The sequence below is a fragment of the Dermacentor silvarum genome, chromosome 2, assembly GCF_013339745.2.
Source record: "Dermacentor silvarum isolate Dsil-2018 chromosome 2, BIME_Dsil_1.4, whole genome shotgun sequence".
Lineage (NCBI taxonomy): Eukaryota > Metazoa > Arthropoda > Arachnida > Ixodida > Ixodidae > Dermacentor > Dermacentor silvarum.
Window position 1 is genome coordinate 224,836,978 of NC_051155.1, and position 22,314 is coordinate 224,859,291.

Below are 22,314 nucleotides of genomic sequence, written 5' to 3' on the forward strand. Positions count from 1 at the left end.
AAAAACTAAAGTAATGACGGAAATCTCTAGTAAGGAAAGCGGGCTCTGACACTGAAAGAAGCTTCCTCGAGGAAACACGTGACGGAGGCGACGCAAGCCACGTGTACGCCTCCAAAGCCTTTTTTTTTTTTTTTTTTTTTTTTTTTCGCGATCTCCTTTCCAAGCAGAAACCATGGCCTCAGAGATCGAGCGGCGCGCGCAGCACACCACGCGTCATCCTGTCTCGGAGACCATGCATAAATGATGCTGGTTACGCAGATGTTTGGACAGAGTGAATGACCACAGCTGTTCAGTAATAAAGCTTAAAGTTGGCAACAGTCGGCTAATCTGTATACCACCTTCTACCTGAAATTAAATTGACGTCATCTACAAATGTCGATCATATAGGTCACAGCCGCTGATGAAGTACTGATTCCCGAGACAATACACGCACGGCCGAGCAGAACTCAACCTGATCGTCGAAGTTTAGATCTCGGGTCCAGACATGACGGGCTGGTAAAAACAACACAGGGTACACGCCTTAAGTCCCTCCATATACACGTGCATGGAGGGGGCTTTAGGTAGGCCAATTATCACTTACAGCGACTCGCCCGCTTTCCTAAACACTGCCGGCTCTCCAGCGTGCACGCGCCGCCGAAACTTCACTCTATCGCCACGTCGCCTTCGCGTCCGTATAATTATCGCGGTTATCTCCAGATCGCGGGGTCGCTGGCTCGCACGGTCTCCCTATAGGCGGGTATCTATGTGCACAGAAGCTCCAGGGACAAAAGACGCGGCGGCGGCAGTCTCGGCTTCGTTTTCTTCCACGCGTTCTGATACTGCCCTGCCCCGCGGGGCCTCATTCACAGCAGCAGGACGGCGATAGCGATCTCCCCGGTTTGACCCGCGGACGGCGTTGCAAGGGCTGGCGCGCAACGCAACTCCCCCGTGCGGCGGAAGCTGGAACATTGGAGTAATCTTCTGTCACCAACCACATTAATTTTCAGTCACCAACCAATTAGACCTGCGCTGCCTCTCAACAGCTGTACGGCCCATTTCACCAAATCGATCCGCAACGGTACGGCTTATCGGGCTATATTTGGTGACTATGCACGAGAACGATACTTTAGAGGGAAGGGAAACACGAAGTCAGTTTAGACTATATGGAAGACATTCTTTGAAAACTACTTCCGTTAATTTCGCGATAAGAGGTTGATTATTAGAAGAGAGAACGGCGGTCAAGGGTTTCATTTCCTGAATTTCGCCCCAAAACCAGAGCGCCGGTACGTGAGTGTGACGTCACAGATTTCGATTTTTTTTTAACCATTAGTAAGGTTGTGCGTTGGGCGAGTTGGTGCATAGCTAAACAAATGAGGCGTATCACATAAGGAGGAAGGGCGATGGTTGTGTCAGCGTGCCTTCTGCTTCCCTCTACAAAAGTGAATGTTTGTTTTTAGATAGCGCAGTGAGGTAGCCTGTGATGACACGTGCTGCGCCCTTGTCTTTGTGCGCATTTTTGGAAATGTATGTATTTGGGTGATGTGCTGGAAATAAAACTAGTTCAAAGTTTGGCGCCCTATCCTGTCTCCCCTTGGTTTTCCTTCTTCTTTCCTCGCGCCACAACTCATTTGTTTTTTTACCGTATTTGGGCCCCTGTCGTGGTCCAGTAAAAGTTTCTGAAACTTGATAAATTGAGTCTTGGACTATTTGGTAACACAATGTAGTCCATTTTTTTTTTCAATAAAAGACAGCATGCCCGAGCAAACGGCGTCAAAATCCATGACGCCAAGGTGAGCGCTGGTGCGGGAACTCCGAGGCGGCGGCGCCACCAGTTCTTGGTTTTTGCATCTTTTCTGGCTTACCGAGTCTTCTCACAGTACGAATGTTTTATTATTATTATTATTATTATTATTTGTTTTATTGATTTTATTATTATTATTATTATTATTATTATTATTATTATTATTATTATTATTATTATTATTATTATTATTATTATTATTATTATTATTATTATTATTATTATTATTATTATTGTAAGACGACGCCCGGGACGAAGGCAGAGCCCTTGTATTTCAACACAGCGCGAGACAGCCAACGAGCTCCAACCCGACAAATGATGATGATGATTATGCGGATGGGTATATACAGATGAGGACGATGATGAGCTGCACAGTGTTGTGCCATAGTACGCACCAATCCTTCATCGAGGCGACAGGAACTCCGATTTATCCGCGTGGAATGGATTTGTCGCGGGTAATTGCAAGCAGCACCTGCCATCATCGCCACCCGTCCCTCTGGGCCCGGTCGACGAGTCGCCAAGGGGACGCGACGACACAATGCGACGCGGGCGACGTCAGCAACCGTCCTGTCTGGCTCCTGTCGACGAGGAGCCGCCGCCAAGGGGATTTAAGGAAGGAGCGGCCCATTGTTAAGCCAGAGAGTCGCCACCGGCCGCCCCGTCGGTCTGGTGCACTCTTACTGCTTTGACCAGCTATCGCCAGCTAATGGCAGCTATTACCTGCTATATCTGTACATATTTGTACATATTGTATAAAGCTTTCGTCTCCTCTTTGCCTGCTTCAAGACTCCGTCTCTCGTCGTGGACCCCGAGTCGCAATAACAGTTAGCATTCACATTATTATTATTATTATTATTATTATTATTATTATTATTATTATTATTATTATTATTATTATTATTATTATTATTATTCAGTAGATTCTGTACCATTGTGTAAGGTCCGTGAGATCAATGATCTCGGTGTACTTTTTGATACAACCTTACACTTTTCTGCTCACACTAAACGCGTTGCAATGCGGGGCATGCGCACTCTTGGCTCTGTTTGAAGACTATCGAGAGAATGCAATTCTCCTACACCGTTCCGTATGCTGTACACAAATATCTGTCTTCCTCAACTCGAATACGCGTCGGCCGTCTGGAACGGCATTTCTAGATGCAACAGTGACATTATAGATTTGGTCCAGAAAAAGTTTCTAAGCACATATCATCACCGCTTTGCTAACACGGACGCTGGGCCTTGCTCTAGCACTGTTGGATTATGGCCATTGCCCTCATTTCGCTGCCGACGTAATCGTGCTGACCTTCTGTTCCTTTTCGAACTCCTTCACGGTATCCTCATGTGCCCCGAACTCCTCAGTTGTATCATGTTTCGTATTCCGCGCAAGATCACCAGAGAACATAGACCTTTCCATGTTGCTGCCTGTCACCACCAACACTCAACCGTCCGCAGAATACAGTCTTTATAACGCCCACTTTCATGACCTTGATATTTTTCACAACTCTCTGTCTTTGTTCTGCTGTGAGCTTTCCGTTGTTGTGTCTTCGTTTAACATATTGTTCAACTTTCCTTCTCCCCCTTTTTCTTTTGTATGCATCCAGCACCTTGTTGTATGTACACTCTTCTTTTCAAGATTGTTATTTTGCTATCATTTTTTTTTACTGATATTCCCCTGCTGTATTTTTTTCTTGATGCTCTATAAGTATACGTGCGCCAGCACTTAGACCTCATAGTTATTCCTGGGCACGATAAATAAATGATTGATTATTATTATCTCTAATTTCCCTTTATTGGCAGCATGAGATAGCCTATAGTGAATATTCCTGGCATACTACTTCGCCACAGCCACTGGGAACCAAACTCACGCCCCCTGCAGAAATGTGCAGTTCGAAAGCGAGCGTGCCTGCTCACAATTGTGCTATCGCACAGCTTCGGAACTAGGCGATTAATCGGGAGTTTTGTGCATCCCGAAAACCTCGGCAACGATGGTATTGGCGAACTTATTTCGAAGGCCACCGGAAGAGGACGAAGACGACGTTCGTAAGTGTCGCTCGGGAGGACCACTGTCGGCCAAACAAAGCAAGTTAACAGGGTCACCCGGTATATTGTTCTTGAAAACAGTTTGAGTTTGTGCAGCTCAAGTAGACAGGGCATAAAGGAACACAAAGAAAGGAACAACCCACCACTGTCACCAACCGCAACCCATTCCTATTGAGTGAAAAGCTTTTGTGGCTTCCCTTTTCCTATACCGGACGTTAATAATAAATAAAAAATAATAATAAAAAAGAAAAAAAGAAGAGCAATCCAAAAATACCGATTTGCTTTATGTGCCTAATGAGACCTATATGAGAAAAGTATTAGAGAGGGAAAGAAATAAACCACAAAATCGATCTAATTCAGGACATCACGCAAACGCAGAGCTGTTTCAATGCAAGCAGAATCTGGGCCTTCGCCGCAGCGCTTCTGTACGCAGTCTCGACTCCTCTCAACAGCTATACGGCACAAAAAAAAAAAAGAGTGCACCAGTTTGCGCGTGTGCGTGCCACCATAGTTACGGCCGCACACACACATAAAATTAAGGCGAAGACCTGGAAAAGCTGAGTCAGGGCAGGTTTGTGAACACGGCGGAGCGTTCCACTATTCGCCATTCGGGTAATCGCGAAGCGCAGTTTTTTACACCCGCCGTGTTGCAAGTATACTGTGTAAGCGACGCATGTAACTATCTTGATCGTATACAAGCCTCACCGAACGTTAGAAGCGAAGCTAATACCCTCTGTCGGTAGTCTCCGCACTGTGATAAGGCTTTGCCCGCGGCCTCATTAACACGTTACGAGCGGCCATAATAAGATATGGCTCGCGCGCGATATAGCGAAACGAAACAGCCACACGACGCCCGCATGGAAAGCGGAATCTCCCGCTTCTGTTGTTATCGCCTATGGGCTCCGTCAGACCGAACGTGAGCCGACCTGCACCTGACTCATACGACCGGTATTCGCGCTCGTAGCAGCATCACGGTAATAAGAATATGCGGACGTTGTGGTACTTACGTTTTCTCCCTTCTAGTAAGGAAGCAAATAAGAAGCGGCTGCAGCGTCAAGAAGAAACTACAAACGAGACCATAGAAGAGACACTAAGATAAAAGCAGCCTATGTGATCAGATATTGAACTTCCCTCACTCTCCATAACCTCGAAAGATGAAAACAGTAAATGAAATTACGGCAGAACCAATCTCAAGACGACTGCCGACGGTAATGCGAATAGCATTCGCGCAATACAACGACAGACCGTATTCATGAAGTGACGTTTATTTAACGCGTGTAGTAGTAATTACGGTGGGATGACGGTACTGACGATGGTGAAACGACAGCGAGACGACGATGACATGATGGAAACGCCATGACGACGACTGTGTGACCACGATGGTTCACGACGACGGCTATACGAGAATCGGATGTCGAAGTTACAATGACGACGATGGAACCAGCGCAACGGCATCACGACCACGAACACATATGTCGTGGCCCAAGTAAGTAGACAACTTTAGCCACTGCGTGCACCGTAAGGTTAGTTAGCTAGTTAGTTGGTTAGTTTACACAGACAGACAGATAGGCTCAAAACAGCTGAAGTAGGCAAATAGTGCTATTCGCATTCAAACGAAAATAACGAGTGTTTGTTGCCCAACAACATCGTTACCACTAAGATATGGTGAAAAATCTCTCTCACTCTCTCCCTCCCTCTCTCTCTGTGTCTCTCTGTACACTGGGGATGAAAAATGCACGATCCACGTTTGCCGCGAAAAAGATTAATTTCTTAGTAGTCTAGGCACGCAGCCGGAAAATGGCAAGTGCGGCACGACGTTCTCACAGCCAGGTTCAGGCTGCATACCTGGGTCGCCAGATAGCTTGGCTTTCTTTTATTGCGATAGCAATTATATGGACACTTCAACCGGATTTCTGCCGTCGCCGTGAGGTTCCGTATAGATAAAATCTTCGCCGCGCGCCGTATGCCCGAGCGGAAGCGTGCGGGGACGCGCGCTATCACGGAGAGCGAACGCACTCAATCTCCCACGCGCAAGCAAGGAAGCGGAAAGCCAGCGCCGGAGGGAGCGGGGGGGGGGGGGGGGGGGGGCACTTCTACTCTGCCAACAACCGCGCTCGTAGCTCACCCGCACTGTCTCTTATCTCTCCCACGCGCTAGCAAGGAAGCGTGAAGCCAGCGCCGGAGGGAGCGGGAGGGGGGGGGGCGCACTTCTACTCTGCCAACAACCGCGCTCGTCGCTCGACCGCACTGTCTCTTATCTCCCCACGGCTCTGACCTTTATGCACTCTGCATTCGCCGCTCAGTTTCTGTTGAAGCGATAGACCGCACGTACCTTCGCCCGCTCCAGCGTATGGGCTTGCTGCCAGCGTTTTGACAGTCGTTGTCTGCAGTCATTCAGCGTGATCTATTCATGTTTGTTTGTGCGCGCTCACACCACGCTTGTTCATTCAGTTAGTAATAGTCGGGCCACATTTTCCAACGCACGCTACACATGTAATGCTGCCCGGTTCGGCAGTGCAGCGCTACAGGTGTGTCCCTTCGCACGCGCTGCCCACGGGAAGCGCTTCTCATCAACACCACCGTTTCACACGCGCCTTCTCGTGGTCATCGAGTCTCTCTTCATGTCGGTCTACTTACGCCGCAGCACACCTGCTTACTTAATCAGCTGATGTTTACTACAATTCATATTGCTACCAAAGCCGCTCACCTTACTTCGTATGACATTACTGTGTTGCTATCGCATTCATTGCTTCGCCCTTAGGGCGAAACTGTGACATTTTTTCCTCCATCTTATTTTTTCTTTTTTGCTGAAAACGTATATTCTACCCGCGGATGGCGTTCACAGCTGCCCGTATACAAACGGCCACGAGAGCGAAAGAATAGTACGCTTCACAAATCGTATCTCCTATGCTATACTCCTTGCTTCTCCACCTGTCGTTGCGAACCCAAAACAAGCTTTCTCGCGCACGGCGCTATACGCACTTCCTCTCCCGTCACCCCATTCCATACGGGTTCGCTGCTTTTGACGAGTTTCTCTCACTTTGCCGTACCACGGTCGTAGTACGTAGAAGAGTCACATAGGAGAGCGTAGGAGAGCCGAAGATTTAGCCAGAAGCGATATGTGCGCCGACATCTTGGCATTTCCCGTGACGTGTGTACAGGGCAGGCTTACAGAAACAATTAGGGAGGGGGAAGGGGGTGATGGGGGTTCAAACGACAAGAAAACTGTTCCGATAACTATATGTGTCACGACAAAGCGAGGCATCCACGATCTTCGCCTTATTGACGTTATTGGCGAACCGGGCGTGTTTGTAAACTACTGTGTTTAGTATGTATCGTGCTGCATTTTGGGTATTTCCGCGAGTATTATTTTTTATGTTCCTGCGTAAAAATTATTTACGTTATTTGGTCTCGATATTTACATTGTTCCCTGCTTATACCTCTCCGCCCGAATCATCAGCTAGCTGCCGTTCAGATGCAAGCACCAGGCTAGATAGACATTTACCACAGCCTGCAGGACTATCCCTTTTCCTTCGGAAAATATAAGATGAAGACTCCCTCGATGACACGAAATAAAATGACGCAAAAGCACGCAAAGGGCAATGCGAAGAGAATACGAACCTCACTAACGCTCACTCGTATTTTCCTGTCGTCCTTGTCCTGCTTCGCACTTTTATTTTTTCCGCCATAACACATTTTTAACTCGCCCGTGCAGACGGCCCTCGCTCCTTCTGCGGTGTACGAAATGCCGCCTTCGACAGAGCACGCGCAGCAACGCAGAAAAACGCACCTCCGCTCGACGTTGACGTGCACCTCGCGTCCGTCGGGCAGCACGAGGCGCAGGTCCATGCGCCCTTCGAGCAGGTCGTCGATGGCGCAGTCGTCGCTCAGCGCCCGGCCCGTGGCGCCCGGCGGGCAGCTGACCACCGACCCGTTGCCGGTCGCGCGCAGGGCCTGCTGGGCCCCGACGGACGACGAGGAAGGGCCGCCCACCAGGCTGCGAGGAGGCGCCGGCGCCGCGCTCTTCTTGGCGCGAGACCTGCACGTGTTGCAAGAACAGACATGTACATCGGTCACTCATTACATATGGCGCATATGTCGAGAAAGGCATGCGACGACGTGTAGCATTGAACTACGAAAACGGAGGACATGATACGGCACTCCATAAAATATCGTATTCTAGTCGAACCCGGATATATCGAACATGAAGGGGATCACAAAAAGTTCGATATATAGGTAATTCGATATATAAAATAAATCTTTATCCAAAAATTTGAAGGAGATTGTTACTGCTGTTCGTTAAACACAATGATTCGTTATATGTGTGGGTTCGATATATCCGGGTTCGACGGTAGCCCAGCTTCGCGTCAGCCCAACCCGATGGTGCTCTACGGAGGACTTAAATTGGCTAATTATGGTGGCCACGACTGTAATAATGATGAAATAGCATCACACAGGTCGAACCCGCCACAGCAATGACCGCGTACGTTACGCAGTTTTACGCTCGCGACAGACAGTATTATAATTTGAAGGGGGGTAGAATTGGCGGTTTGCTTCAAAGCATTCGTTCGCGCGCCAGAACCATTTAAGTAAATCGCCCGATGCCTCGCAGTTTCACAACGTCGTTGGTCTGGTGCCATCAATAAGGGTCCGTATACGCCGATAACGCGATGAACTCGTACGGACGCACAGAAAGGGAACGCACGTACGGGAGACGCAAATCAGCAGCCCAGCTCCACAGCGTATCGCACGAAGGCACAAGGAGGTCCAATCACTCGTGCGGTAAGGCACAGGCTGACAAATTCTTCAAAGACAGCCATATAAGAAACATCGCAGAGTGCGAATAACTCCAAGGGAACGAAATACGGCCACTCGCGGCAGAGAAAACAAACCTGTTAGTGCACCGAGAAAGTTCGTAACATCCGTGACCGCAGGGCAAATGCATTACGCTCTACAAGGGAATGCAGCGCGCGATCGCAACGCACGGGAACGACAACTCGTGCAGAGTGCGCCTTCTTCGCAGTAAACGCACGGAACATTCCGCGGCCTTGAACGCTCCCTGCCGATCGTTCGTGAAATACCGAGATGCTGCGGTCAGCTATTGGCTCGCGAATAATAAAAGAAAAGAATGCAAGAGCAACCAGACAGGACGTCTTGCGTTTCGCTTCCGCTCGGGACGGAGACGACGCGCATATCATGTATACACGTACGTACACGTCATGCGCGTTTCGGTCAAGCTATAGCGTATCCTGGATGACTATGGTAACGCGGTGAGACTCGGAAGCCCGACGTTCCAGCCTTAACCTGAACACGAAGGCAGATAAATTTTCCTTTCAGCCCTTAGCAAATCTCTACGACGGCGCATTCCGAGGCTGACGCTTGCGCTGTAGGTGTGCACCATGCACTCTTGAAAACAAAATTGAGATGAGTCAGCTGCGGTGCGCGCGAAATCGCTTACGCTTAAATGCAGCTGCTCCGAACGGAAGCATTTAGACATTGCTGCGTACTCAGCGGATAGCGTCCTGCTTACCTTACAATTACTATATAGTCGTCAGAATTGCAAGAAGAGAAGCAAGCCGAACGATATGACGCGTAATACAGCAGGCGTCTGACAATCGAACGACTTCACAAAGACCCTCCGAGTTCCGACAACTCTTCCTCGACTGCTGAAAGCCCGCGTCTGGCCATTCTCCGGCGGTTCCATGACTGTCAGTTCCTTGCGACACATTACTGCCTATTTAAAAACACTTTTCGTGCTACGCGTCATTTGGTTTTGTATCTTCCTCACCCGGTACGCCATATTCAGCGGAAAAGTTATTATCTGCAGCTCCGCGGCATAACATTGTGTTGGTATAACATAGCTGCAATAAAAATTTCTCCAGGCCGCTTATTTGTGCGAACAGTTGTAAAATATGCATCACTCCACCGGGCAGTTTCGCTTTCCAGGAGCTTGTTGCAAGTCAACATCAAGTCGGGACAGGCCTATTTGTCAGGCTCTGACGACGCTAGTGCGATTATAAATCACGCGCGACTGTACAAGTAGTGTGGAAATAAAATGAAGATACGCACATTGTCGTTCAACGTATTCGCAGGTGTCACTTATATAGTCATTATTCTCTTCCTAAACCATACCTCACGTCACTGCATACACGTAAAAGCCACGCGGAAGGCGTCGTTCACATGCGCGCACACTATAGCACATCTAAAGTAGTAGTAGTAGTAGTAGTAGTAGTAGTAGTAGTAGTAGTAGTAGTAGTAGTAGTAATAGTAGTAGTAATAGTAGTAATAGTAGAAGTAATAGTAGTAGTAGTAGTAGTAGTAGTAGTAGAAGTAGTAGTAATAGTAGTAGTAGTAGTAGTAAGTAGTAGTAAAGTAGTAGTAGTAGTCGTAGTAGTAGTAGTAGTGTTTTATTTGTCCGTTGAAAATATTTACATTGTAGACCGAGAAAGAGGCAAACAGAGGGCTCGATTTTTGTTAATCACGTCCATACAAAGTCAACGGGCAATGAAGCCAAAGAAAGCATAGGAGTAATCAGCTGTGGTTGAAATTGAAATGTAGAAAATAAGGAGGGAAAAGGAAAATGAAAGTGGACGAAAAGTTTACCTCTTACCGGTGGGAGCCGAACCCACAACTTCCGCATTAAGCGTGCGTTGCACTACCTGTTGTGCTACGGCGACCACCATTAATTCGGCCGCTATCTTCGGTATCTTTAAGTGTACTATAGACTAGACAGTGTAGAATAGTATACAACGTATAGCACGGCCGTGCCGGAAGGCTAGTGAGCAACATATTAGATGTATAGTAACGCAGCCAGCGTGCCAACCTGTTCGCACGCTTGCTTTGTGTTCCTATCCTCCCGTGCGTACGACATGATCTTGCTTGCTCAACCTCGGACAGCGCACTTATAACGCTCGAAAAGTGTACTTGCATCAACCGTTGCAGTTACATCCAGCTACGTTAAACGCAGTATTTACGACGACGAACACCCAGAAGAGCCCTTGCAGACAGCTACTATAGGCTGACCGTAACTATATACACACCATGGACGGAGAGAAAGAATGCAAAGGAACAATAAAGAGAAAAACTTTAACTTTCTTTTCTTCCTGCATGTTCACAGTGGGTAGCCATTGTGCTCACGGTGGGAGGTTCAGGAAGAAGAAAGCGCCATCCAGCAAGAGCGTTGCTATCATCTCGCATCAGATCCAGAGAGATGAAGTCGCGTCAAAAGAGAGAGAGAGTGTGTGTGGCGAGAAGGTCTGGGGAAGGTTGTCTTCATCAAAACCGTGCAGCGATTCAGCTGGTTTGTCTGAGGTTAGCTGAGGTCAGCGGAGCAGAATAACGCTAGCGGGGCAAGAACGGTTCGCGACTTCGACGATATAGTTTGGCGGTGCTCCTGAACAAGCTGCAGAACAGCGACGTCACGAAGTACAACGACGCTAGCGCCAGGGTTTCGTCGGGGGCTATATATGACTGGATGTCGTGTACACTCATGAAGAGACTCGCGAAAAATCAAGCTTTCCGGTCGTAAATCACTGCTACTATATGTTACAAGTCCCACTGGCTGAAGTTTCTCTGTCGAAAACGAAGTTTGTATACGCAGGGAAACGTTTTTCAAGAAGTTTCCTGTCAATGGATAGCATTCGAAACGGAGTAAAGAGGCCAAGGAAACGAGAGCAGACGGTTTTGTGTTCGATCCCGATTAAGCGTTCTTGTTCCCTTACGCACCGCGGGGCCCCTTTTTGTTTACAAAACACGCAGTTTGTCTCTTCTGCAGCTAAAGTACTACACACCGGTCATATCGAACCGCGCACTTTTGGCTAACGGCTGCTCCGATAGCGTTCACAGTGCTGTACATTTTTCCCGGAGACGCAGTACACAAGAGAGACGGCGCTGTCAGCTCGAGCCGCGACCACGGCGGCGGGGAGGAGAAGGAGAGGAAACCCGTGCGATAGTGAAGCAGTCGGCGGCGACGCAGTGACGACGGTAGCGGTAGAACTCGGAGTGCGCGCACTCCGCAACGACTTAAAGGAGAACAATCGCACTTTTGCTTGCGGCTCCATTGTGTTTTGTCCAGCGCGCGAGCAGTCGTGGGCAGCCGGCCGGCCGGCCTCTGTCCAGCCAATGAACCCGAGAAGAAGAGCGTTTCTCGGATGGGCGGACGCCGGGGCGCGTTGCCCTCGGGAGCTTAAAGAGCCGCCGAGGTGCAGCGAACGGACGCAGAGAGCACGCGGCCTCCGCGTATTTACAAGCGTAGAAAGAAGAAAAAAAAAAATCTGGGGTTTTACGAGCCAAAACCACGATCTGATTATGAGGCACGCCGTAGTGGGGGACTTCGGAATAATTTGGACCACCTAGGGTTCTTTAACGTGAATCCTAAAGCTAAGTACACGGGTGTTTTCGCATTCCGAAACCATCTAAATGCGGCCGCCGTGGCCGGGATTCGATCCCGCGACCTCGTGCTTAGCAGCCCAACACCCGCCGTGGTTGCCACTAAGCAACCACGGCGGGTAAGAAAAGAAGAATAAAGAGGTTGATATAAGGTGCGATACGACACGGAAAGGAAAACTACATATGACAATGCGCGTGCACGAGACACGTGTTTCAGGAGCGACTTGAAGAGGGGCCAGGTAAGGAACAAACAATTCGCGGTGCTTTTCTCTATATCACTGTCAAATTCATCCGTCGCAGCGTTTTGAGCCAATCAGAGAGGTCGTATCAGCCAATCGGAGCTATCAAGGTGGCTAATTCGACAATAAGGCGGAATTTGACAGATCTACAGAATAAAACCCCAGCGCTGAAACTTCGGGCGCTAATATCAGCGCCATAACGCACGTGCCTACAACGAGCGCAAGAAGCAGCCTCCACAATACCGCGCTGTGCTTTCCAAGCCGGTAATTTCGGCGCTCATCTTGGAGGCGTAGACGTCCGAAGCTTTCCGACTTTAATGTGGCACATGGGCGCTTTAAATAGTGGGAGCATACGCGGTCCTCTGTGCGCGCATATAGCCACATATGGAATGGACATAACTGGACACATCAAGCTTGCTTCAAAACGTCACTTAACTTTCGCAGAATCCGTACCGCGTACGGCGTCTGCATTATTTAGCCGCACCCTGAAACAGCCGTATATAGCGGCTTCTGGCTACTGTTGTTCCCCACAGCGAAATGATCGTTGTCATCACGCAAGTCAATAATGCGTGTGCAAGAAACGTGAGAGCATTTGTTTGAAATACGATTGCGAGGACGTGTGAATGCAGTATAACGAACTCCTCCTCGCGTGTGCATCGAGGCAAACGTGCCTACGTCCAGAATTGCTTAAGCATGCCGGCATGCATAACTTTCTCAAGAGGGCGGATGATCGCAGCACGGGCTGCCCCGCAATTGGAGGCTCGACGACGATACAAAACCCATGCTCGCGCCGCCTGTTTAAGTTCTTCGATTGCATAAACCAGAGCTCGAAGTCACGCCGGGCGTCGCAGGTGGCGACTGATACGCGGCGGATGAAATCAGCCTGCACCCGAATCTGACGGGCTTTTTCTGATGACGCTGATGGCGCAACACAAAATACACACGCGCCGTCGGGACAGCTCCGTATACGTGCCTGACGTATTGAACGATGTACCCCTAACAAAGTCGGACAACTTTGTTGACAGATCCCTGGAGTTGGGAAGCGCGTCAGCGAATTACATTCGCAGACAGATCGCGACGTGTAGGCAGAAAAAGCGCACAAGAATGACTTCACAAGAAACTTACACGTTGGGATACAAGTACAGAAGATCTTCGTTCGGCTTGCCAACCTGCATCAGATGTTGCTGGACGAACACTGTCACTGTCCACGTTTATACTCTATGCCCCCGCGTATAAAAGAAAGTTAGGAGGGCATACTTGCACAGTCGCGGTCACCTGCAAGGCGAGCCCAGAATGCTTCGCTGGTGGGGGAAAGCTCTCGATGCGCTTCAAAGCCTTGGAAAGTAACTGTGGTTCCACGAACTGTAACACGTCGCGCGGGTGGCAAGAGATTTGGGCGAGCGCAGGCCGCCGCCGCAGCGTCAAGGTGGGAATCGCGCGAGATAAGAGAACCGTAAATGAGGTTGTAGACTGTATACACACACATGCGCTTCGCACGCGCGCGTATAGTACATAGCCGGAGGAAACCGCGAGTCCAACGCGATAGTTGCGCATCGCTGCATAAGTGGGAGCTGCGGGTGTATAGCTCAAGCAAGTATACAACACACACCTATATACTGCATCAAGACCTGGCTGCATGCACCTTCCTCTTTGAGATTGGCGTTCACGCGCGCTTGCGCGATATTATTAGGTGCGGCGACGCGACTTTCCTCGCCGCGACCGCTGCCGTACTGATAAGTTAACCCCCCAATGGGTTAGCCACCATTTCAAGCCGCACGATGCTCATGCTGTAATCGCGGCTTAAATGCGTTTATACGGTTGAAAATTAGGTGCAACTATATACACTCACATCTCACTATATATACGACACTGGTCTCTCCACGGCGCCAAAGAGACACGCAGAAGCCGCGGACAAAATACGCAAGAAATACGTCGCATGTGGTCGCCGCTTGATAAATCCTTATTTAAGTACGTTACATCCCTTGCACACACCAAATGATACGCGAGGACAACCGCACGGTTTAAAAGAAATGAACATAAACGGAGCCTGAGCCCGTAAGCACGGAGGAACGTTTACGCAGCGTCGTCGTCGCCTTCTTCCTCCGAAGGCGAATGACCTAATCCACGTGTTAAGCATAACTATAAACAGAACCAGAAACATGACGGCATAACAGACGTCGTGGCGACATGCAGGACTCGTGTAGAATTGTGCATGTTCGACGTTCCTGTTTCGAGCACCGGTGCGCGTGAGTGCGTCGATGCGGTGAGATGTAAATGCACGCTTCAACGTTGTGCGCCGGTGCGGCGTTAAGGAACACTGGGTGGCCCAAACTATACGTCGAAGCTGCTTCTCGTTTCAGGCCCGCGTCTCAATAGGCGCAGTTGCAGTCACGCGCGTACGCGCGCGCACACGGCTCACCGAGCGTCGAACCTTTCCCTATAGCTGCGCTCCCTCAGGGTAAAGTGCGAATGTAATTCACATTAATGAGAGCGGAGCCGTCAAGACTCGTGAGAAAATACGAAGAGTCCAGGCTCCGCCCACATAAATCTACGCGGCTCGCTCGCATGCATGCATGCATCTCATTGCAACCCAAATCGATGTGCCTCCTCGCCATGGCTCCCGTGCCGCGCTATCTCGCACATCGCATACGCCTGTGCTGCAGAGTGCAACGACAGCGCAGTGCGAGTTGTTGGGTCAGGTTGCGTTAGGACAGGAAGGTGAGGTCGCGCATGAAGTCTTGCAGGGCGAAGGCAACAGGTAACGCGAGCCCAAGTACCATGCATGACCGGAATGGCAGCAATCGGTCTGCGATTGCAGATCGTACAAACACTCGCATCCAACAAGCTTCCTACAAGCTGCATCGAACTCCAACAGTCGGAGCAAACACTTTTTAAACGCGTCGCACCTGACGCCACGTCGTACCAATGCGTCACCTGCTAAGTATACGCAAATCGAGTTCTGCATCACTCATTCCTCATTGATTTAATCACTCATCACCATTCAATCATTCATCACTCATTCGCGAGCGCCATTCGCTATAGAGCACGAGGTGCAAGCTTTCTCAATATAAACAAAACCCGAGTGCCTATGACCGCAGCTGCATGACTAAGGGACGTGTAATATACGACAGCACCCAATGTAGCAGCTAGCACTCGTCGAAAGCGCAAGTCAGGGAGCTAACTCTCGGCATTGGTCTCTAGAGATTTATAGTGCCATAGAGATCCAAAAGCAGAAGTGCACGATGCTTCCAGGACATGGTAACATTCATGCCAACATGGCAATAGGTTTGTGTGCTCTGTGGTTTGGTGGCGAAAACAACGTAAACAGTCTGTCTATATAAAGGTTTTTCTTTATCTGCAGAAACGCGGTGTGGCTATAGATATCCCGCAGACATCGCACCAAACTATAATATTCGAAACCACTGGCACATATATGATTCGTTGCTCTCACAAATATAGTTTAGTATATTAGAATGACCTCGAAGTGACATAAGAATGCTTACTGGGCTCGTATAGCTTCCTTGTGGTCCTGAAATCAAACGCAGAGCTGCCATTTTCTTCAGCTATTTCTCTATACCACCAATCATGTGGCAGCACCTGCCGGTCCGAAGCAATCGCGCACGCGCGCAGCAACGCTTCTTTCGAGAAACTTCTGCGCATGCTCACTGGCGCTCCAGCGAATACCTGATTTCGAATGGGCCGGCCCGGTAATGGTACTGCTATTACAGCACTATATTCCTCAATCAAAGTCCGGTGCAGCGAGACACCTATGCACACGCTCCGATCCCCTACCGCGCTCCAGATAAATCATACATATACAGCATATGCGCGGCGCCGCGCAACGCTCATCAATGGCTCACGCGGGTGGCTGAAGCGCACACCCCGCGCACAGGGCGCGGCGACGGAATAATCATGAGCACCGAGCGTGAAACGATATATGCTGCCGGCGCGTGAACGGAGAAAGCGCCCACAGTGGCGGTACACACACACACACACACACACACACACACACACACACACACACACACACATAACGCACACGCATGCCGTGTATACTGCGCAGCAGGGCGTTCAGTTTCGCTTTCTATGCGGCGTGGTTCGGAAAGGGAGCTATTCTTCCGGTACAGCGAGCGACCCATCACCAGTGGAGAAGGGTCAGGTAGAGGTTTGTGTCATGGGGAGCATTCCGCGCTCCTCTCATGCACTCGAGGGCGCGCAGGGTCTGTGACGTGGTGGGAGGCGGTATACCGGATGACAGCGTCGGCGGCGCCGGCGACATCGGCGACGCGGCACACTCGTTGTTATGCCGCTCGTCGGCGCGCCGGAGTCGTCTCGAAGCGGAAGCCCTAAAAAAGAGAACGGAACGCCCGGGCGAGGATTCCGCGACAGACAATGCGCCCAACGTTTTGTTCTCCTTGTTTCCGCGATCCCCCCACCCTTCCCCCGACACGCCTCATCGAGCGCACAGTCGAATAAGCCATACCGAGCGTGTGTGCATCTTCGCACCGGCAACGAGGCTGTAAGCGAGAGTGAGGACGCCGTATATACATTAGACGTGTTGTAGTACAGCAAAACGTGTGCTGCACATGACACCCACTGACACCCACTTCTATGAGGCTTATAGGCACATTACCCGCCACTACAAAAGTGTCGAAAGATCATCATTAACGCGAGCCTACGAGGAGCAAGAAAAGAAGCATAATGGAAGAGGAGTTACAGGAAGCGAAGGCGACAGTGAACATCGGCGGCGCCAGGCACGTTGTGCCCATGGACCGCGGCTGACAAAATGCGCAATGTATAGCACCCTATTCTTGACGGCCTGGTACCTTCGCCAGAACAGCTAACACAATAGAGACGATGCAGGCGTGTTTTTATGTTGCCATGATGAGTTACGAACGATCGCGTAAGGCGAACTCGTTCTTTACGAGACCTTGAAAACATGCGGCGCACTTCGAAGATCATCAAGTCTGCCGAGCCAGAGCTTCTTCCCTCCTACCCATGGGCACTGCTGATTTTCACAAGCGATTTTTGGACACCATTCAAAGACATCCCTTAAACGGGCCGCCTAATCGATCAACGGCGACAAGGGAGATGATGTTACACCATGTAGGCCGTCAAAAGCTAAGCTGCTCGCTTGTGCTTCTTATTTTCAGGCAACTGCAGCGAAGCTGTCCATAGGTGTTCGCCGGAGTTAGAACCCTCCGAGACCACTATACACGGCGTCCCTTTGCAGTCAGCATTGAAAAATACGCCGTATCACAAGGACACATGTCCACACACGCACATGCACTGACATACACACGTCAGATAAAACACTCGCACTTTTCCAGTTTGCCATTTGACCCCACGCAAACACCACATTTGCAGCAGCGAAAAAAGGACCGTTGTATGGAAGTGGCTGAACTTATCTGAAACCTCAAGCTCCTTCGCCTGAACCCTTTACACGCTACTCCAAAAACAAACGGTATGCAGGGTCACTCCTTTTGCAGCAGTAACTGCTCGTCCTCTATCAAGTCACGTTCCCAGGAGTACTCATATACCCTCCCCTGCATGTTCACTCGGACAGGACACATCAGAATGAGCGAGCGTAGTCCAGCAGAGTGAACGTATACGGGAGAAATAATTTTCTTTCCAGCCGACTCCTTCAACGACAACGTGATTGACAGCACTCGCGATGAACGCCACGAAAATGTGCTGAAGTGTGTACTGCTCCTAACGGCTGTCTCCAAAATATTGGGTTATGAGCACAGACTTCCACAGGAGCGGGACACACCAGGCCTCTGGAAGTGCGACTGTTTCGGCCCGCTGAGCTATGACAGCTTCCGTTCGAGCAACGCGTGCGCCATCGACATCCAGAGTTTGTGAGGGCGCGGGTGAACGGAATCAAGAGACAAGTTTGCGCAAGCACTCTTACTGGCAGCAAGTAGCGTGAGCCACGCTGACGACACTGCAGTTGTTTTCGTCAGGGTGGCAGCAGCAAAAGTGGGCGTCAGGCACACTACATAAGCCGCGCGTTGTGTCGCAGCAAAGTACTCGTTCAGCGGTCACGTGTTTACGCGAGGCAGCAGACCATGTGATAGTGGCAGTGACAGACCAGAACCAAAACCGACCGAAACCAGGCAGTAACCACGGGCGGGTGGGGGAAGGGGGGGGGGGGGGGGGGGCAGGAAGGCGTGGCAACGTAGACGGCGCGCCACGGTCCGCGGCTTATCGTTCGCTTTACGAAAGCGCGACGAAGGCGGGCGATGCACTCGGCTGCACGCAGATTCGCTGGATGCGCGCACCGCGAGGCAGCCAGCCAGCCAGCGGCACGAGGGACTCCCAAACCGCAACTGACGAGCTCGATCCTTAACGGCGGCCACACTCGTCGTTACGTTACTGCGCGCACGCATGTATAATATGACGCAACTGTGTGCTAGTAAACAGGTCAGCCATGTTGCAAGATGCTGCTAACATCCTCGTGCGCGCTAATCCTATGCCGCGGTTATTCCAGGAAAATCTATGTGCACGTACATGTGTACGGGTATATATCTTTCTCTCGTCTCCCTCGTGTTCTTCCTTTCTATTTTTCTGTATCCACTTTCCCCTTCCAGAATGCAGGGTAGTAGATTGGATGTTTCTCCTTTGGTTAACCTCCCCACCTTTCGCGTCTCATCTCCTCTCTGCATCTCTCTCCGTGGTCGTTTTCAGAGCGCACTCACAGGGCTACCAACATCTTTAGAGACCGCGGTATCACGACAGTAAGCAGGTCAAATAGCGTAAACTGGGCTTCACAACCGCTATTTGAGCCCATTTAATATATGCTCGCATTAAAGCTTAGTTGAAGCCTTACATATAACGTTTGAAACGCTTCCCGGGTGTTCTAAAAAGACCGGTCGAATACGGCCATTGGTCACTCTCGTGCTCGTCCATGTACACCCACGTCTGCACGTCCGACCAAACGAGTTTGCGGAAGCCCACACGGTGGCAGCACACTCGGGAGAGGCGTGCCAAGTGGATGACAAACTTCCGCTTCATGATTGTATACAGTACATGTCCTACAGTACGTCTATATGAACAATGCACAGTCCTTATGCGAAAAATCTGTAAGGAGGGAAACTATATATGATGTACACAGGACTTTAGTGATCAACAGTGGACGAGCAAGCTATGTCTCAGGCTGAAGCCAACGTTTCGACAAGGGTACTTGTCTTCATCAGGGCGCCTTGTTCACGTTCTTGTGTAGCGTGAATATACTAGTGGAAGGAAAACAATAAGAATACCTATATGTTAATAATTGCGTCGCTGCAGGCGCTTTACGCCAGCGGCTATGTAGATTAAGCTTGGTCTTAGCAATAACGTCCCGATGTTCTGCAGTTATCCAGCGCCACATGATGGCGCCACCCACCAGCGCGGTTGCTCCCCTCTACGTCTCCGGTATTTCTAAAACGGCAATACGTTTGTGGAAAGGCTAAATATTTAGAACTTGATTCAACATTCCCCGAGAAAGGATGTCGGAAAATGATGCTAAACATGGGAACCACGCCCACAATGAGGTAGCCAATATATATATATATATATATATTTGTTCTCTTTATGAATCATTTCATAAACATTTAGGATAGATCTTCGTTACCGGCCAGTACACGCCCTATTATAGAATTTATACTTTCTCGGCTGTATACTCAAATCAGTGCTCGCAAATGCTCTTCTTTCTTCGATATCCTGTAATACTTCCTCTGCCTGTTTCCAAGTGGCACGCGGCGCTGGATAGTCAGGTGACACACGTCGTCGCCTTCCGCCTCAGCCCCATGACAATCTTGTGTACTCGTACATTCTCAAACAAACGTAAATACCTAAATAAATAAAATAATATAAAATAAGATGAGTACCAGCACACCCTTTCTTGCCCCCCCCCCCCTTTTTTTTTTTTTTTGAGCACATAACGTTTATAGGAGTTTATACACCGGCGGCGCCGGCAACAACAGATCAAGTGCCGTGACAAGCAACAGCAGATGAGGCACGCGCGCACGCCATCGACGACTACGCGCCAGACATCGCATTCCGCTGTGGTGCAGCGACGCATAGTCGTCGCCGGCGCCCGGTCGGGAAAACAATCCGAGCGCTGTTGGGATAGAGCGAACACACCCCGCTGTGCGAGCGTCACCACACGCTCTTGTGTTACCGCGCGTGTCCAGATCGTGCACGGGGGGGCCCTCGGCAACAGCCGCGATGGAACGCCGGAAAAAGAAAGAAAAATATAAAGAAGGAGGAAAGGCGAGAGAAAGAGACAGAGAGAGAGCCGCCTTGCCACTATACACGGTCACCCTGAGATCGACCAGCGATGCCTGCTATAGAGGGAAAAGATGAGACGTCAATCGGAGGAATATGCTGCGGTGTCGCAACAAGCATCGGACGAGGTGTCTATCATACATCGTCCAATTAAATGTGAAGGGGAACGGTACAGAGTCGAGTGCTACAGCGAAGATATATTGTTCGCAATAGAATAGCGTAACATTTGGCATTCACTAAAGACTCGTATTAGAGTATATCACGCATGACGACGAGTAGGGAGCAGTGATCTCGTTTGTTTTTTATATTTCTCGCAGCCTGAGGACAAGAAAAGTAATGCCAGTTTCCTTTCAGGCCGTAAGTCAAAGAACTTAAACCAAAAGCGAAGTGGAAGGAGTTTCCGGCAAAGAGGAATTGACACGATTGCAGACTTTGCGGGAGACCTTCGAGGAAGTACGGTTAATCTATTGGTTAAAGTTTACAGAACTTCCAGTTGTTGAATTTTATTTAGACCCTCTGCTAGGCCTGGCTGGTTAGCTCAGATCATTAGCGCGATTGCCGCAGGCAAAATGAACAAATCCGAGGACCCCCGCAACCGACAGGATTTTTTTTTTTTCTTCGGGTTCCAACTTTTTTTCTTTTTTTTTTTTTATGACACCGAAATGGGTCGCTTTGGAGCACCGAACAGCCAGGGAGATGGCAATTTCTTCTTGCGCAAAGAACAGAATCGAAGGCTCTAACCGAAGGAAAAGAAAATAGCGAGACAACGAGAAGCGGTTAGCAATTATCAAGGTTGCCGATCAGCAAGGAGCTCACAGCCGCAGGCCAACCACCGTCCTTACATTCTTCTTGTTTTTGTGCTCTCACCGAGTGCAGTGGTCAGTAAAGTTACGGCAGCCGTTACGTAAAGAAGGAAAACCGCTCAAAAAGAAGGAACAACAAGAAAGACAGAAGGGCAAAAAAAAAAAAAAAAACGAAAACAGGAATTAAAGTAGTTGCGAGCAAGAGAGAGACCTGACGAAACGCCGAGAAAAACTGCTTTCGTGTAGAATGCATAATATGTGCCGCTTATTATTTCTACTTGGCCGCTTCGTTGTTGACACCGTTCGCACGTAGTCGGGCCCCGGGGGGCAAAGGTATGCGCCGTGTCGAGCTCGCAACAGCTGGACGACCGCATCGCGTTCAATGCCGGCCGGCCGACCGCAGGCGTAATTGAAACGCGTTACAGGCGCCCTTCAACCCTTCGTGACCTTCGAGGTTCGTTTAGCGCTGTCACATTATACCGCGAGCCGGCGGCCGTCACTGCGTGCACAGGTGGACGAAGCTGACAAGGGTCGCTGGCGTAAATACCTTGCGCGACACTGCACGAGCTACGATGAATGAGCGCGAAATCGAGCGGTTGAACGGGTCGCTGTTGTTGCTATACTGCTGTTGGCATTTCTGCTGCTATGACAGACTATGAGCAAATACAGCAATAGTGACAGTAATGGCGAGAGAGAGAGAGAAAGTTTAATAATATCTGCGGAGGTTAGCGTAGCGAGAGGCTACTCCAGATGAGGGACGAAAAAAAGGGGAGAGAGATAAAATCAAAAACGC

At 49.8% G+C, this 22,314-nt stretch overlaps 1 protein-coding gene across 4 annotated transcripts in view; it reads right to left on the reverse strand.

Moving 5' to 3' along the window:
• LOC119442754 (uncharacterized) overlaps positions 1–22,314 on the reverse strand; it is a 212,109-nt gene that overhangs the window by 36,756 nt on the left and 153,039 nt on the right. For all 4 annotated transcript variants that reach the window (XM_037707755.2, XM_037707754.2, XM_037707753.2 and 1 more), the window contains exon 2: positions 7,611–7,859. In XM_037707755.2, the coding sequence (XP_037563683.1) occupies positions 7,611–7,859 (249 nt within the window). The remainder of the gene's footprint in view (positions 1–7,610; positions 7,860–22,314) is intronic.